The sequence below is a fragment of the Loxodonta africana genome, chromosome 21 (genome assembly GCF_030014295.1).
Source record: "Loxodonta africana isolate mLoxAfr1 chromosome 21, mLoxAfr1.hap2, whole genome shotgun sequence".
In the NCBI taxonomy this organism is placed as follows: Eukaryota; Metazoa; Chordata; class Mammalia; order Proboscidea; family Elephantidae; genus Loxodonta; species Loxodonta africana.
Genome location: NC_087362.1, coordinates 69,261,596 through 69,277,387, shown reverse-complemented (window position 1 = coordinate 69,277,387; position 15,792 = coordinate 69,261,596). Strand labels below are relative to the sequence as shown.

Genomic DNA, 15,792 nt, shown 5'->3' with positions numbered 1-15,792 from the left:
CCAGTTTTTAAGGAGAATGTCACTTTCAAAGTGAGGGGATAGAAGTGATTATTTCTTGAAAAAAGAGGAAACTGGAATTGCTTGGCTCCACGAAGTGATGCAGGTTCTGATTCCGTATCCACTGAGCGAAGAGAAGGTGGCCGTGGTAAAGTCTCGGGCGTGTGCGGCTTGTCCTCCGCCTTCCTTCCTGGCAGGCCAGGGCGGGTACAGCTTGTTCTTTCTGCGTCTCCTTAGAGCTCTCTGCCAGCCTGCTCGCCTGGCACGTCCTCTTCTTTTTTCTTGTGAGGACGTGGGCCCTTTAGGGAGGCTTGGCTGCAGGTACAGAGACGTCCTTTTTACCTCTGTAGGTAGCTTTTCTAAAGGCAGCAGAGTATACGTTGAAATGTGCATTCCTGTTTCCGTATGAACATAGGTTGCTTAACGAAGCAAGACTGTGACTTTTCCATAAGGTGGGGAGAAGGTTGGGAACGGGCTGGTTATCGGGTAGTGGCTGCACAGTCCTCACGGATTGTCAGGCCACGCGTCGCAGGAAGCGGTAGCCACAGGTCAGTGTTGATGTTCTGTGGTGGTATTTTTCATAGCTTTCTGTCCCAAAGTAAGAGGATGTCAGTGTAATATATAAACGCCAGGACCTTTCTTTCACTGAAGAAAGAGCAATACCAAATAGACTTGAGTTGCAGTGAGAGATTCGTCTTGAAAAAAGATTTCATGGCAGAAGGGGCTGATCAGACATTGGGATTTGGCAAAGATGTAAGAAAACAGTCGGTACCTTTCTTGCTTTGTGATTCTGTACCTTTATAGTCATAATTGTTACCAGAGTAATTACTGTGTTTTACTGTTTTGTGAGATTTTTGTTTCCGTATTTGGAGTTTTAAGTTTATTTTAGGCAAGAGAATCATATGAGTAAATAGAGCTTGGCGGGGGGGAGGCTTCAAGGGGCAGTTAGTACAGCCAGTTGTTTCTAAACCGTCCAAGACAAAAGATGGCCAGGCTGCCCGCACAGGGCACAGCAGGATCCAGAGAGGAGATCGGTTTACTGTAAAATGGTATGTTAAGGTGGCCTGTCATCTATCAGAGAGAAGAATGGAAATACAGATGTTGAACTTAACAAATTTCTTCTGTGCAGAGTTGGCAAATACTAATTTATTAGGACACCTGCTCATTTATAGGAGCTTTAAGGGTTTTTTTTTTTTTAAGGTAGTTCTTTGATTGAAATTGGTAATCAGAATGATAGGGTGTTCTTCACAGGTGTGTTTGTCATTGCACAGTATTTTTCAACCTTTTTTTTTTATTATCATCTTTGAACCCTCATTAGATATTTTTTCCTACCCCCGCCACACCATGAAATTTTAATACTTCAGATATACTAAATACCTGTTGGCGTACTATACGTTTATCTGTGCTGTGTACATAAGAGAGTAAGATTTTTTCACTCCCGAAGAACCAGTTTTTAGCCCCTTGAGCAAATAAATCCAAGCACTTCTTGCTGTTGGTAGGTATATTGGAACCCGGAACAATTTGTGTGTGTGTGTGTGTGTGTGTGTGTGTTTTACGTTAACTGTATTAGTTAAATAGGTGTACTTTAAAAATACACGGCGTATGTCCCTTTTTGCTCATGATGGAACTATATCTGTTTTGCTGCTCAGCATCCGGGTTGCCGTGGAAGCTTTTATGCAGCTCCCCTATAGAGCGAAAAAATTTGGACTGTACTGCACAAGACCAGTTACGCTGCACGTTGACATCTGTGAAGACAGCGCCGGGATTGTGTAAGTACAGCTTCTGAAATAGGCTGAATCGCTAGGAAAATGGAGTATATGATGTATATACCAAATCGATTCCTGTTCAGAAATGCTAAGCAATTTCAAACATCTTTTTGTTCTTTGAGAAACGTCTTCTGACTCGGTGTTTGTCAAACTGGGATGTGCAGCAGAATTCCTGGGCAGCAGCCTCTCCAGAGAGGCTCTGAGTAGGGCCTTAGCATTTGTGTTCTCACCCCCCTCCATTGTTTTAATAGACTTAGGAAAAGTAACAAAGAAAAGCAGTCATACAATATAGGATTATGTAGCGTTAAAGTCTTTTGAATTCTCCACCTCATTTCCCTCTCGCTGGGAGGCCGCTGTGCTCTCTCAGGCTCTGAACTTCCTGGCTTTCTTTCAGTGCTTTTGTAAGCATTCATAGCCATGGAGTTTTAATGACCGTTGGAGCAATACTGTCCTATTTGCAAATTTAACTTAAGAACGTATGTTGAAGCTCTTTGCCAGTAGGTGACCCTCTTCTTTATATTTTCAGTCTTTTTCGTGGGTGAACATCCTTTTTGGCATACCTGCTATAGTTCTCTTCTGATAGCCAGCTAGGTTGTTTCTGAGCCGTGCCATGGTGTCTGTTCTCATGAGAACATAGGTAAACCCGTATAAAGTAAACAGATGCAGAGATGTATGTGATACATACACAGATTGTTACCTGCCGTTGAGTCGGCTCCAGCTCATGGCTACTTTATGTGTAGGTGGCTGGGGGTGGGGTGGGATGCAGGAACGACAGGGTCTCCAGACATCTCATGGAAGCATCCACAAGAGAGGCAGTTTCCCAGTTCAGGGAGCATAATGCACCAGGACGTGCAAGTTGAGTAAGAATTGTGCTGCTCTGCATAGTTCTTCTTCCCACAATGCCAGTCCTGGAGGGGGAGGAAGGACAGGGCTGCCCCAGACCACAGGAGACTGAAATCAAGCCACCTGGTAGCACTTGTTCAAGATAACACGGTCACAACCATATCCCCGACATGATACTGCCCAGTGCAAAAAACCACCTTGTACAGACATCAGTGATGTGGCCAAATACTAGGAAAAAGGAACAAAGAAAGTGGCATGTGTCTGTAAGAGGTCTGTGTTTGCATATGGACTGATACACAGCCACAACAGTGGACGGAAACACACATGGAGATGGTACAGGACACTTTGTTCCATTACACATAAAATTGCCGTGAGCTGGAGCCGACTCAATGGCAGCTAACGATCTGTATATGTATCACATACATCTCTGCATCTGTTTACTCTATACGCGTTTACCTGTGTTCTCATGAGAACAGACAGCATGGCACAGGCCCCTGGAGGTGGTGAATGCATCACTCTTGCAGTTGGCCTTGGAATCGGCACAAAAAGATGACTAGCCAGCTTGTCTCTGCTGAGGCCACCACGCTGTTTCAGGCTGCCCAGCAGTCAGCCCACACCATCACTGGTCTGTGAGACACTCTCCAGCATACCTTTGCCCTGAGACCCTCTGGGAGTGCGGCCCTCATTGTGGCAGCAACCCCTTCCTCCTCTGTCCTGTGACTTGGGAACAAGACAATTGACTCTCAGAGGCCGTCTCTTTCCTGTCTGTCTCGTTCCCTCTGTGCCTGACCCCGCCTTCCCAGTACTGCCCTCTTCAGGGACCCCCACTCTCAACCTTGAACACCCCCAGACCTAGAATACCCTCCACGTAGATGAAGACTCAGGAGTAAATTATTTTACTGTGGTTTAGTCATCTTCTTTGACATATGGGGGCTTGGTGTTTGTGCTTCATCCGGAACTTCTATTTTAATATGTGTATTACAAATTTTGGTAGATTTTGTCAACTTTATCTCCATCATTGGGATATAGAAAGTGCCTCTTTCCTTACACACCTTTGAATATGATTAGGTTTTTAAAGTTTTGCTTATTTGCTGGGTAAAAATGTTACTTTGTTTTAATTTGTGTTTTTCTGACTTATAAAATTGGGTATCTTTTCATGTAGTTTGTGTTGTGTGTGTGAGGGAGAGATTGATTGATACACTTGTTAATATTCTAGGTTGACTTTTGGGTTGTTTGCCTATTTTCTCGTAAGGAATCTACCTTTTCTTCAAATTTAAAAAAAAGTATCAGAAAAATTTTTTTTTTGTAGTTAGGTTTTAGAACTATTCATTTATTTTTTGCCTTCTTTTGGAAACCCTTTGCAGTTCTCTTGAGTTAACGTGCATACCATTTCTTAGTAAAAAATAAAAACTAATTTTTGGATGTAGATTATGTGCAATACACTGGGCTAATAAGTGATTTATGTCCATTTTTGATTTCGATCTTAAAACAACCCGTGCAGGATGGTGCTGTCATCGCCGACAAATAAAGCCTGTAGAGAAACATAAAACGTACCACTCAATCATACTTTTCGTTTCTTGTTTTCAGATACTGGTTTCTTCCACTTTTCCACTGCCTACAGCTCTCTCTATTTTCGTCTGAAGCATAGAAGGGATGTAGGAAGGGCAGGATGGTAGAGAGAAAATGGGTAACAGTGAAAGGGATGTAGACTCAGCAAGTTGGGAATACTGTGGGGTGATGGTGACTGGCTGGTTCCTGGAAATCAGAGCTTTCCCACCGCCACCTCTTGGTGTTGATTTAGCCAACACATATCAAGCCCTCGTTCTGTGCCAGCCTGTGCAGGGCACTGGGGTTTCGGATCGCTGCCCATAGGGAGCTTGTATGGCTAGGGAGACATATGTCACTGATAACGGGTCGATGGTGTTGGGGCAAATGATGCCATGGTGATGGGCACAGGGCATTCCAGTAGCTCCAGGAAGGGGACCTTCGAGCATTGCCAGTTCTCAGCAGGGCCTGTGTGACTCAGGGCTCTGCACTACTGCAGACAGTGGTCTTGGAGAGGAAGGTACTGCAGAGATGTGGCTGGGGTTGTCACCCCAGAGCAGAACCAAAGCCAAGCTCACTGTTACCTGCATCTTTTGTTCAGAATAGTATCATAAACATTCTATCATAAACATTCAGCATGTCATTTATAAAGTGATACTGGTATACTAGCTTCAGTAATGAAGTTGTGTTTGTTCACTGTTCCAGGCCCGCCAAGAAGTGGGACAGTGCTGCTATTCAGTACTTTCAGAACATTCTAAAAGGTAAGGCAAGTACACTGTCACTGCAGCCTGCTCTGACCTGGCACGGTCATAGGGCAGTTGAGGTAGTTTAACCTTCTGTTCACAAGGGGGTTTGAGATGATGCCTGCTTAGCTGTTCACCCTCCTTATGTGGGTTGCATAAGTTACTTGGAGCTTCTCCTACACCAAGTGTAGCAATGACTCTGCACCCCTGGAGCTTTGGGAGTGGGTGTAGATGTCAGCAACTGACAATCTAAATTAGAAAGGGGCTGTTGGGTGAGGAACCCCAAACAATAATAATGGTTGCCTCTTAGTTTTGCGTAGAAGCCACAGCCCTACAAAATAAATCCACTTGGCTTTTTATTGAACCAGCAGTTGATGAAAAGCGAAACGTCTTTAAGTGAACAAGGGGTAGTATGTGGATACTTACTGCGTGACAGTCATTATTGCTAACTTGAGATGTATGAAAGATTTTTTTGGTATTTTCTTTATATTGCTGACTATAAGATATAGTCTCATTTGTGGCATCTGTCCTAACATCTGGAAATCCTGGTGGTGTAGTGGTTAAGAGCTACGGTTGCTAACTAGAAGATCGGCAGTTAGAATCCCCCAGCTGCTCCTTGGAAACCCTGTGGGGCAGTTTTCCTCAGTCCTGTAGTGTTGCTATGAGTTGGAATAGACTTGACGGCAGTGGGTTTGGTTTTTTTGTACCCTAACACCTGGCAGTGAGGAGTCAAACAACCGCGTCTGTCTCTTAGCACTGTTCTGAGGTGTTGGTGGATGTGAAATGACTGGAGCACCACCTGGTACCTAGTTGGGGTCCTGGCCCCTCTCCTGTGCTGCCCCATTGTCTCAGTAAAGGGAAAGCCAGATACTTTGAACTTGGTAGAAATGGGAGGCTTGGAAGTTGGCTGGTTTGGGAGTTAGGGCCCTTGTGAACCTATTGGCGGATGCCTGGTGATGAGAATAAGGTATGGAGGAGGCAGACTGTACCTAGTTTTGTACCTTTTTTTTTTTTTTTTTTAACAAATAGAAGTTTATTTTCTCACAGTCTAGTAGGTTACAAATCCAAATTCAGGGCGGTCAGCTCCAGGGGAAGGCTTTCTCTCTTTGTCGGCCCTGGAGGAAGGTCCTTGTCCTCAATCTTCCCCTGGCTGAGGAGCTTCTCAGGTGCATAGACCCCGTATCCAAAAGACGAGCTCTGCTTCCAGCATTGCTTTCTTGGTGTTATGAGGTCCCCAACTCTCTGCTTGCTTCCCTTTCCTTTTATCTCTTGAGAGATAAAAGTTGGCCCAGGCCACACCCCAGGGAAACTCCCTTTACCTTGGATCAGGGAGGTGACCTGAGTAAGGGTGGTGTTACAATCCTACCATAATCCTCTCAACATAAAAGTATAATCACAAAATGGAGGACAACCACACAATACTGCAAATCATAGCCTAGACAAGTTAACACGTATTTTGGCGGGGGGATAAAATTCAATCCATGAGGGTGACTTTCACAATCTATCAGGTTCTGCAAAGCTTTGGGATGTAAAAGAACATGTTTTGTCATCAAACAAAGGCCCCTCCATCCTAACAGCCAACTGTGCAGGTCCACATGCACCTTGGTCCCATTTCCTTTCTTTCTTTCTTTCTTTTTATTGTGGTGAGAGTATACAGACGAAAACATTAGCTAGCAAAACAACTCCTATATTTATAATTCAATGATATTGATTACATTTTTCATGTTGTATCATCATTATCACTGTCCTTTTCCAAAATATTCCACCACTATTAACGTAAACTCACTGCCTGTCAAACAAAAACTCCCTCTTTTTCTCTCCCTCCCACCCCGGTAACCATTAATGATCTTTGGTGTCTATATATTTGCTTATAAGTGAGATCATACAGTATTTATCCTTTTGTGTCTGACTTACTTCACTCAGCATCATGTTTCATGGTTCATCTATGTTGTGAGAGGCATCAGAACTTCATTTCTCTTTATCGCTGAGTAATATTCCATTGTATAAATGAACCACATGTTATTTATCCATTCATTTGTTGATGGGCATTTAGGTTGTTTCCACCTTTTTAGCTATTGTGAAAATTGCTCCAGTAACCATTGGTGTACAGGTTTCTGTTTGTGTTTCTGCCTCCACTTCTGGGTATACACCTAGGATTGGAATTGCTAGGTCATATGGTAATTCTATGCCCAAGTTTTTGAGGAACTGCCAGACTCTTTTCCACAATGGCTGTACCAGTGCCATATCTTTTTAATGTACAAGACTAGCCCTGCTATCCCAACACAACATTTGCAAATCCAATCAAGGTCAACGTTGATTGCCATAAATTTCTCAGTATGTTCAGGGATAATTTTTCTGTACCAGGATACCTGAGTTCATATTTAGGAGCTTGGTAAAATTTGGGATTTTAGAGTCTCTCTGGTCAATATTTGGGCAAGAGATTTAATTTCAAAGATTGAGACTACAAAATCAAACTATGTATTGGATGTGTTATTCTCCATCACCTATTACCATAATGCCATCTACAAAACTTCCGTTCTCATACCAATTCTTACTTGAAACCAGCCCTGGCAAAGGGCAATAGTATCTAGATAGAGAAGCTTATCACTGTTAGTTCATAAAACCAAACCAAACCCACTGCCATCGAGTCAATTCTGACTCATAGCAACCCTATAGGACGAAGTAGAACTGCCCCATAGGGTTTCTAAGGAGCAGCTGGTGGATTCAAGCTATAAACCTTTTGGTAAGCAGCCAAACACTTAACCACAGCTCCACCAGGGCTCCTGTTACATCATATATATTTTTTTTGTAATAATTTTTATTGTGCTTTAAGTGAAAGTTTACAAATCAAGTCAGTCTGTCACATATAAGCTTATACACACCTTACTTCATACTACCACTTACCCTCTCTTCAATGAGTCAGCCCGCTCCCTCCTTCCAGTCTCTCCTTTTGTGACAATTTTGCCAATTTCTTACCCTCTCTACCCTCCCATCTCCCCTCCAGACAGGAGATGCCAACACAGTCTCAAGAATCCACCCGATATACGTAGCTCACCCTTCGTTAGCATCTCTCTCCAACCCATTGTCCAGTCCCTTCCATGTCTGATGAGTTGGCTTCGGGAATGGTTCCTGTCCTGGGTCAACAGAAGGTTTGGGGACCGTGACCGCCGGGATTCCTCTAGTCTCAGTCAGACCATTAAGTCTGCTCTTTTTATGAGAATTCGGGGTCTGCATCCCACTGTTCTCCTGTTCCCTCAGGGGTTCTCTGTTGTGCTCCCTGTCAGGGAAGTCATCGGTTGTGGCCGGGCACCATCTAGTTCTTTTGGTCTCAGGATGATGTAAGTCTCTGTTTCATGTGGCCCTTTCTGTCTCTTGGGGTCATAGTTGTCGTGTGACCTTGGTGTTCTTCATTCTCCTTTGATCCAGGTGGCTTGAGACCCATTGATGCATCTTAGACGGCCGCTTGTTCGCATTTAAGACCCCAGATGCCACATTTCAAAGTGGGATGCAGAATGTTTTTATAATAAAATTATTTCGCCAATTGATTTAGAAGTCCCCTTAAGCCATAGTCCCCAAACCCCCGCCCTTGCTCTGCCGACCTTTGAAGCATTCAGTTTATCCCGAAAACTTCTTTGCTTTTGGTCCAGTCCAGTTGAGCTGACCTTCCATGCACTGAGTATTGTCCTTCCCTTCACCTAAAGTGGTTCTTATCTACTAACTAATCAGTAAATAACTCTCTCCCCCACCTCCCTCCCTCCCCGCCTCGTAACCACAAAAGTATATGTTCTTCTCAGTTTATACTATTTCTCAAGATCTTATAATAGTGATCTTATACAGTATTTGTCCTTTTGCCTCTGACTAATTTCACTCAGCATAATGCCTTCCAGGTTTCTCCATGTTATAAAATCTTTCACAGATTCCTCACTGTTCTTTATCGATGCGTAGTATTCCATTGTGTGAATACACCATAGTTTATTTAACCGTTCATCCGTTGATGGATACCTTGGTTGCTTCCAGCTTTTTGCTGTTGTAAACAGAGCTGCAATAAACATGGGTGTGCATATATCTGTTCATGTAAAGGCTCTTTTATTTCTCTAGGGTATATTCTGAAAAGTGGGATTTCTGGGTTGTATGGTAGTTCTATTTCTAACTTTTTAAGAAAACGCCAGATTTCCAAAGTGGTTGTACCATTTTACATTCCCATCAGCGGTATATGAGTTCCAGTCTCTCCGCAGCCTCTCCAACATTTATTATTTTGTGTTTTTTGGATTAATGCCAGCCTTGTTGGAGTGAGATGGAATCTCATCGTAGTTTTAATTTGCATTTCTCTAATGGCTAATGATCAAGAGCATTTTCTCACGTATCTGTTAGCTGCCTGAATATCTTCTTTAGTGAAGTGCGTGTTCATATCCTTTGCCCACTTCTTGATTGGGTTGTTTGTCTTTTTGTGGTTGAGTTTTAACAGAATCATATAGATTTTAGAGATCAGGCCCTGGTCGGAGATGTCATAGCTGAAAGTTCTTTCCCAATCTGTGGGTGGTCTTTTTACTCTTTTGGTGAAGTCTTTAGATGACCATAGGTGTTTGATTTTTAGGAGCTCCCAGTTATCTGGTTTCTCTTTGTCATTTTTAGTAATGTTTTGTATTCTGTTTATGCCTTGTATTAGGGCTCCTAACGTTGTCCCTATTTTTTCTTCCATGGTCTTTATCGTTTTAGTCTTTATGTTTAGGTGTTTGATCCACTTAGAGTTAGTTTTTGTGCATGGTGTGAGATATGGGTCCTGTTTCATTTTTTTGCAAATGGACATCCGGTTATGCCAGCACCATTTGTTAAATAGACTACCTTTTCCCCAATTAACTGACACTGGGCCTTTGTGAAATACCAGCTGTTCATATGTAGATGGATTTATATCTGGGTTCTCAATTCTGTTCCATTGGTCTATGTACCAGGCTGTTTTGACTACTGTGGCTGTATAATATGTTCTAAAATCAGGTAGAGTGAGGCCTCCCACTTTGTTCTTCTTTTTCCGTAATGCTTTACTTATCCAGGGCTTCTTTCCCTTCCATATGAAGTTGGTGATTTGTTTCTCCATCACATTAAAAAATGTCATTGGAATTTGGATCGGAAGTGCATTGTATGTATAGATGGCTTTTGGTAGAATAGACATTTTTACTATGTTAAGTCTTCCTATCCATGAGCAAGGTATGTTTTTCCACTTAAGTATGTCCTTTTGAATTTCTTGTAGTAGAGCTTTGTAGTTTTCTTTGTATAGGTCTTTTACATCCTTGGTAAGATTTATTCCTAAGTATTTTATCTTCTTGGGGGCTACTGTGAATGGTATTGATTTGGTTATTCCCTCTTCGATGTTCTTTTTGTTGATGTAGAGGAATCCAAGTGATTTTTGTATGTTTATTTTATAGCCTGAGACTCTGCCAGACTCTTCTATTAGTTTCAGTAGTTTTCTGGAGGATTCCTTAGGGTTTTCTGTGTATAAGACCATGTCATCTGCAAACAGAGATAATTTTACTTCCTCCTTGCCAATCCGGATGCCCTTTATTTCTTTGTCTAGCCTAATTGCTCTGGCTAGGACCTAGCTCTAGCACAATGTTGAATAAGAGTGGTGATAAAGGGCATCCCTGTCTGGTTCCCATTCTCAAGGGAAATGCTTTCGGGCTCTCACCATTTAGGGTGATGTTGGCTGTTGGCTTTGTATAGATGCCCTTTATTATGTTGAAGAATTTTCCTTCAATTGCTATATTGCTGAGAGTTTTTATCATAAATGGGTGTTGGACTTTGTCAAATGCCTTTTCTGCAACGATTGATAAGATCGTGTGGTTTTTGTCTTTTGTTTTATTTATATGGTGGATTACATTAATGGTTTTTCTAATATTAAACCAGCCTTGCATACCTGGTATAAATCGCACTTGGTTGTGGTGGATTATTTTTTTGATATGTTGTTGAATTCTATTGGCTAGAATTTTGTTGAGGATTTTTGCATCTATGTTCATGAGGGATGTAGGTCTGTAATTTTCTTTTTTGTAGTGTCTTTACCTGGTTTTGGTATCAGGGATATGGTGGCTTCATAGAATGAGTTAGGTAGTATTCCATCATTTTCTATGCTTTGAAATACCTTTAGTAGCAGTGGTGTTAACTCTTTTCTGAAAGTTTGGTAGAACTCTGCAGTGAAGCCGTCCGGGCCAGGGCTTTTTTTTTGTTGGGAGTTTTTTGATTACCTTTTCAATCTCCTTTTTTGTTACGGGTCTATTTAGTTGTTTTACTTCTGATTGTGTTAGTTTAGGTAGGTAGTGTTTTCCTAGGAATTCATCCATTTCTTCTAGGTTTGCAAGTTTGAGTACAATTTTTTGTAATAATCTGATATGATTGTTTTAATTTCGTTTGGGTCTGTTGTGATGTGGACCATCTCGTTTCTTACTCGGGTTATTTGTTTCCTTTCCTGTATTTCTTTAGTCAGTGTGGCCAATGGTTTATCAATTTTGTTAATTTTTTTCAAAGAACCAGCTTTTGGCTTTGTTAATTCTTTTTTTTTTTTTCCTCTAATTCATTTAGTTCAGCTCTAATTTTTATTATTTGTTTTCTTCTGGTGCCTGATGGATTCTTTTGTTGCTCACTTTCTATTCAAGTTGTGGGGACAGTTCTCTGATTTTTGCTCTTCTTTTTGTATGTGTGCATTTATCGATATAAGTTGACCTCTGAGCACTGCTTTTGCTGTGTCCCAGAGGTTTGGATAGGAAGTGTTTTCATTCTCGTTGCATTCTATGAATTTCTTCATTCCCTCCTTAATGTCTTCTATAACCCAGTCTTTTTTCAGCAGGGTATTGTTCAGTTTCCAAGTATTTGATTTCTTTTCCCTAATTTTTCTGTTATTGATTTCCACTTTCATGGCCTTGTGGTTTGAGAAGATGCTTTGTAATATTTCGATGTTTTGGATTCTGCGAAGGTTTGTTTTATGACCTAATATGTGGTCTATTCTAGAGAATGTTCCATGTGCGCTAGAAAAAAAAGTATACTTTGCAGCAGTTGGGTGGAGTGTTCTGTATAAGTCTATGAGATCAAGTTGGTTGATTGTAGCAATTAGGTCTTCCGTGTCTCTATTGGCTTCTTACTGGAAGTCCTGTCCTCCTCTAAAAGCAGTGTGTTGAAGTCTCCTACTATAATTGTGGAGGTGTCTATCTCACTTTTCAGTTCTGTTCAGTTATCTTGCAGCCCTGTCATTGGGTGCATAAATATTTAATATGGTTATATCTTCCTGTTCTATGGTCCCTTTAATCATTATGTAGTGTCCTTCTTGATCCTTTGTGGTGGGTTTGACTTTAAAGTCTGTTTTGTCAGAAATTAATACCGCTACTCCTGCTCTTTTTTGATTGTTGTTTGCTCGATATATTTTTTTCCATCCTTTGAGTTTTAGTTCGTGTCTCTAAGTCTAAGGTGTGTCTCTTGTAGGCAGCATATAGACGGATCGTCTGAGACTTTCTGTCTCTTTATTGGTGCGTTTAGTCCATTTACATTCAGCGTAATTATAGATAAGCATGTGTTTAGTGCTGTCATTTTGATGCCTTTTTGTGTGTGTTGTTGATAATTTCATTTTTCCACTTTTTTGTGCTGAGACGTCTTTCTTTATAAATTCTGTGTTCCTTATTTTCATAATAGTTGACTTTATGTTTGCTGAGTCATTATGTTTTTCTTGGTTTTTATTTTGAGTTATGGAGTTGTTATATCTCTTTGTGATTACCTTAATATTTACCCCTGTTTTTCTAAGTAAAAACCTAACTTGTATTGTCCTATATCGCCTTGTTTCCCTCTCCATATGGCAGTTCTTTGCCTCCTGTATTTAGTCCCTCTTTTTGATTATTGTGATCTTTTACACATTGATTTCAATGATTCCCTGTTTTGAGCATTTTTTTCTTTTTCAAATTAATCTTAATTTGTTTTTGTGATTTCCCTATTTGAGTTGATACCAGGATGTTCTGTTCTGTGACCTTGTGTTGTGCTGGTATCTGATATTATTGATTTTCTGACCAGACAATTTCCTTTAGTATTTCTTGTAGCTTTGGTTTGGTTTTTGCAAATTCTCTAAGCTTGTATTTATCTGTAAATGTTTTAATTTTGCCTTCATATTTCAGAGAGAGTTTTGCTGGATATATGATCCTTGGCTGGCAGTTTTTCTCCTTCAGTGCTCTATATATGTCATCCTATTGCCTTCTTGACTTCATGGTTTCTGCTGAGTAGTCTGAGCTTATTCTTATTGCTTCTCCTTTGTGGGAGACCTTTCCTTTCTCCCTGGCTGCTTTTAAAATTTTCTCTTTATCTTTGGTTTTGGCAAGTTTGATGATAATATGTCTTGGTGTTTTTCTTTTTGGATCAATCATATATGGGGTTCGATGAGCATCTTGGATAGATATCCTTTTGTCTTTCATGATGTCAGGGAAGTTTTCTGCCAACAGATCTTCAACTATTCCCTCTGTATTTTCTGTTACCCCTCCCTGTTCTGGGACTCCAATTACACACAAGTTATTCTTCTTGATAGAGTCCTATATGATTCTTAGGGTTTCTTCATTTTTTTTAATTCTTTTATCTGATTTTTTTTTTTCCGCTATATGGGTGTCAATTCCCTTGTCCTCCAGATCCCTGCTCTGCATTCCAATTGCTCGAGTCTGCTCCTTTGACTTCCTATTGAGTTGTCTAATTCTGTAATTTTACTGTTAATCTTTTGGATTTCTGAATGCTGTTTCTCTATGGATTCTTGCAGCTTACTAATTTTTCCACTATGTTCTTGAAGAATCTTTTTGATTTCTTCAACTGCTTTATCAGTGTGTTCCTTGGCTCTTTCTGTAGATTGCCTTATTTCATTTCTGAGGTCATCCCTGATGTCTTGAAGCATTCTGTAAATTAGTTTTTTATATTCTGCATCTGGCAATTCCAGGATTGTGTCTTCATCTGGGAAAGATTTTGATTCTTTAGTTCGGGGAGTTGTAGAAGCAGTCATGGTCTGCTTCTTTATGTGGTTTGATGTCGAGTGCTGTCTCTGAGCCATCACTAAGATACTGTAGTGATTTATTCTATATTTGTTCACTGAGTCTTATCTTGTTTTGTTTTCTTTCAATATACGTAGGTGAGCTACTAGATTGCGGTGTCTTGATTGTTGTAGCCCTTGAATCACTTATGTCCTATTACCAGCTGGTTTGGGCTGTTACCGGATATATAAGCCTAAGAATCCATTCACTATTCTTGAGTAGAATCTGATTTTGGGTCATTAAGTGTGTGGTGCAGACTGTCACCTATCCACCTAGAGAAGTAGTAGTGATAGTTGTGTGCACCAGATTCTAGTAGCAGCAGGGGTTCACACTCCAGAGGGGGCAGGATGTTGACAGGCTTCTGCCAAGTGCCAGTGAGGTAGGTGAGTCTCTATTCCTAAATCACTTTGGTGGGTGGGCTCTGCAGCTGTACCTTAGGCCCCCAATGCCAGTACCTCTACAGATTGGTAGGTGTCACCCTCTTTAGACCCATAAGGCAGGAGGCTAGGTGGTCTGGGGGGAACTTCAGCCCTCAGTTCCCTGCTGTGGGTCAGTGAGGGCTCTGATGAATTTGCGGAGATATCAGACCTGAGAAACTTGTCTTTACAGTAATCCACTAAAACAATTACAGTCAGATCCCTATCAGAATTGCCTTTGCGTTATAATAGCCCCCTTGTTCCCTGTAGGGATGAAAGCCCAAGACTGTGCATCACATATGCTTGGCTGGAGCTGGTTCTGTATTTTTAGTCCAGTTAGGGAAGGATTCTTGGTCCCTGGGTTTTTTGTAGCTGCTTCTCTCAGGCCAGGAGAATGGGTTAGGAAAAGACCAAAAAAAAAAAAAGAAAGAAAGAAAAATCACAGCACACTTCACTCTCTGGCTCAGGAAATTCCAATGTTAATGAAGCCGCCTGGGAATGGGAGGGGAGGGATCAGATAGATGGGAGAGAGTAGCACCCCAGAATATAGACAAAGTTACTTATCTTTCTTGGTGAGGACTGTTTTATCTGAGATTCCCGAGGGGTGTGTAGCCTGTGTGCGTTGGCTGGGTCAAGATTGCCCCTGAGGGTTAGGTCCGCGTCATGTGCTTGTGCTGTCTCGGAAGCCGTGGTCATTTCCTCCACTCCCAATCCAAAGCCCAGCGCCAAGGTTCCCCGGCTGGGACGCCACACTCCAGGCTCCAAAAACCAGTCTCTGCCTCCCGGTGACTTCTCTTCCTGTGAGCCGCGTCGCTGTGCTGCCTGCGTGCACTGGCTGGGCTTCCCCCGAGGTCACTTCTGGGGGCTAGGGCTGCGTCCCGTGTTTGCACTGTCTCTGGATGCCATGCTCAGCTCCCCTGCGCCCAGTCCAAAGCCCGGCTCCAAGGTTTTCTGACTGGGATGCTGGCTTCAGGCTCCAAAAGCAGTCATTGCTACCCCGTGGTTGTTCGTTCTCAGTCTCTGTCACTCAGGTCAGCTCTTTAGATCTGTGTTTGATGGTCAGGGTTCATAGATTGTCATGTATGTGATCGATTCACTTGTTTCTCCGAGTCTTTGTTGCAAGAGGGATCTGAGGTGGCTTCTACCTAGTCAGCTATCTTGGCCCCACCTCTAGTTTTGTATCTTGTCCTGCCACTTTTGCGTAGCCTCAGGCAAGTGACTTAACCTTCTTTGAGTCTGGTGTCCTCACCTGTAAAATAACAATAACAATAACAGTACTTACCTCACAGGGCTGTGACAGAAATGAGAAAGTAAGTGAAAGAATTGCACTCTAACAATATTAAATTGTATTTCAATGAAATGAAGTAAAGGATTTAGCACAGTGCCGGATATGTATGAAAATCTCAGTAAATGGAGCTGCTGTTTGGGTTATTAAGACTGTCATAGGATA

At 41.7% G+C, this 15,792-nt stretch overlaps 1 protein-coding gene across 6 annotated transcripts in view; it reads left to right on the top strand.

Annotated features, from left to right (window-relative positions):
* TDRD12 (tudor domain containing 12) overlaps positions 1-15,792 on the top strand; it is a 119,604-nt gene that overhangs the window by 8,084 nt on the left and 95,728 nt on the right. For all 6 annotated transcript variants that reach the window (XR_002787310.2, XM_010596104.3, XM_010596103.3 and 3 more), the window contains exons 4-5: positions 1,647-1,766; positions 4,857-4,912. Coding sequence is in view for 5 of the 6 variants with exons in the window: in XM_010596104.3 (XP_010594406.2) it covers positions 1,647-1,766; positions 4,857-4,912 (176 nt within the window). In the remaining variant the exon portion in view is untranslated. The remainder of the gene's footprint in view (positions 1-1,646; positions 1,767-4,856; positions 4,913-15,792) is intronic.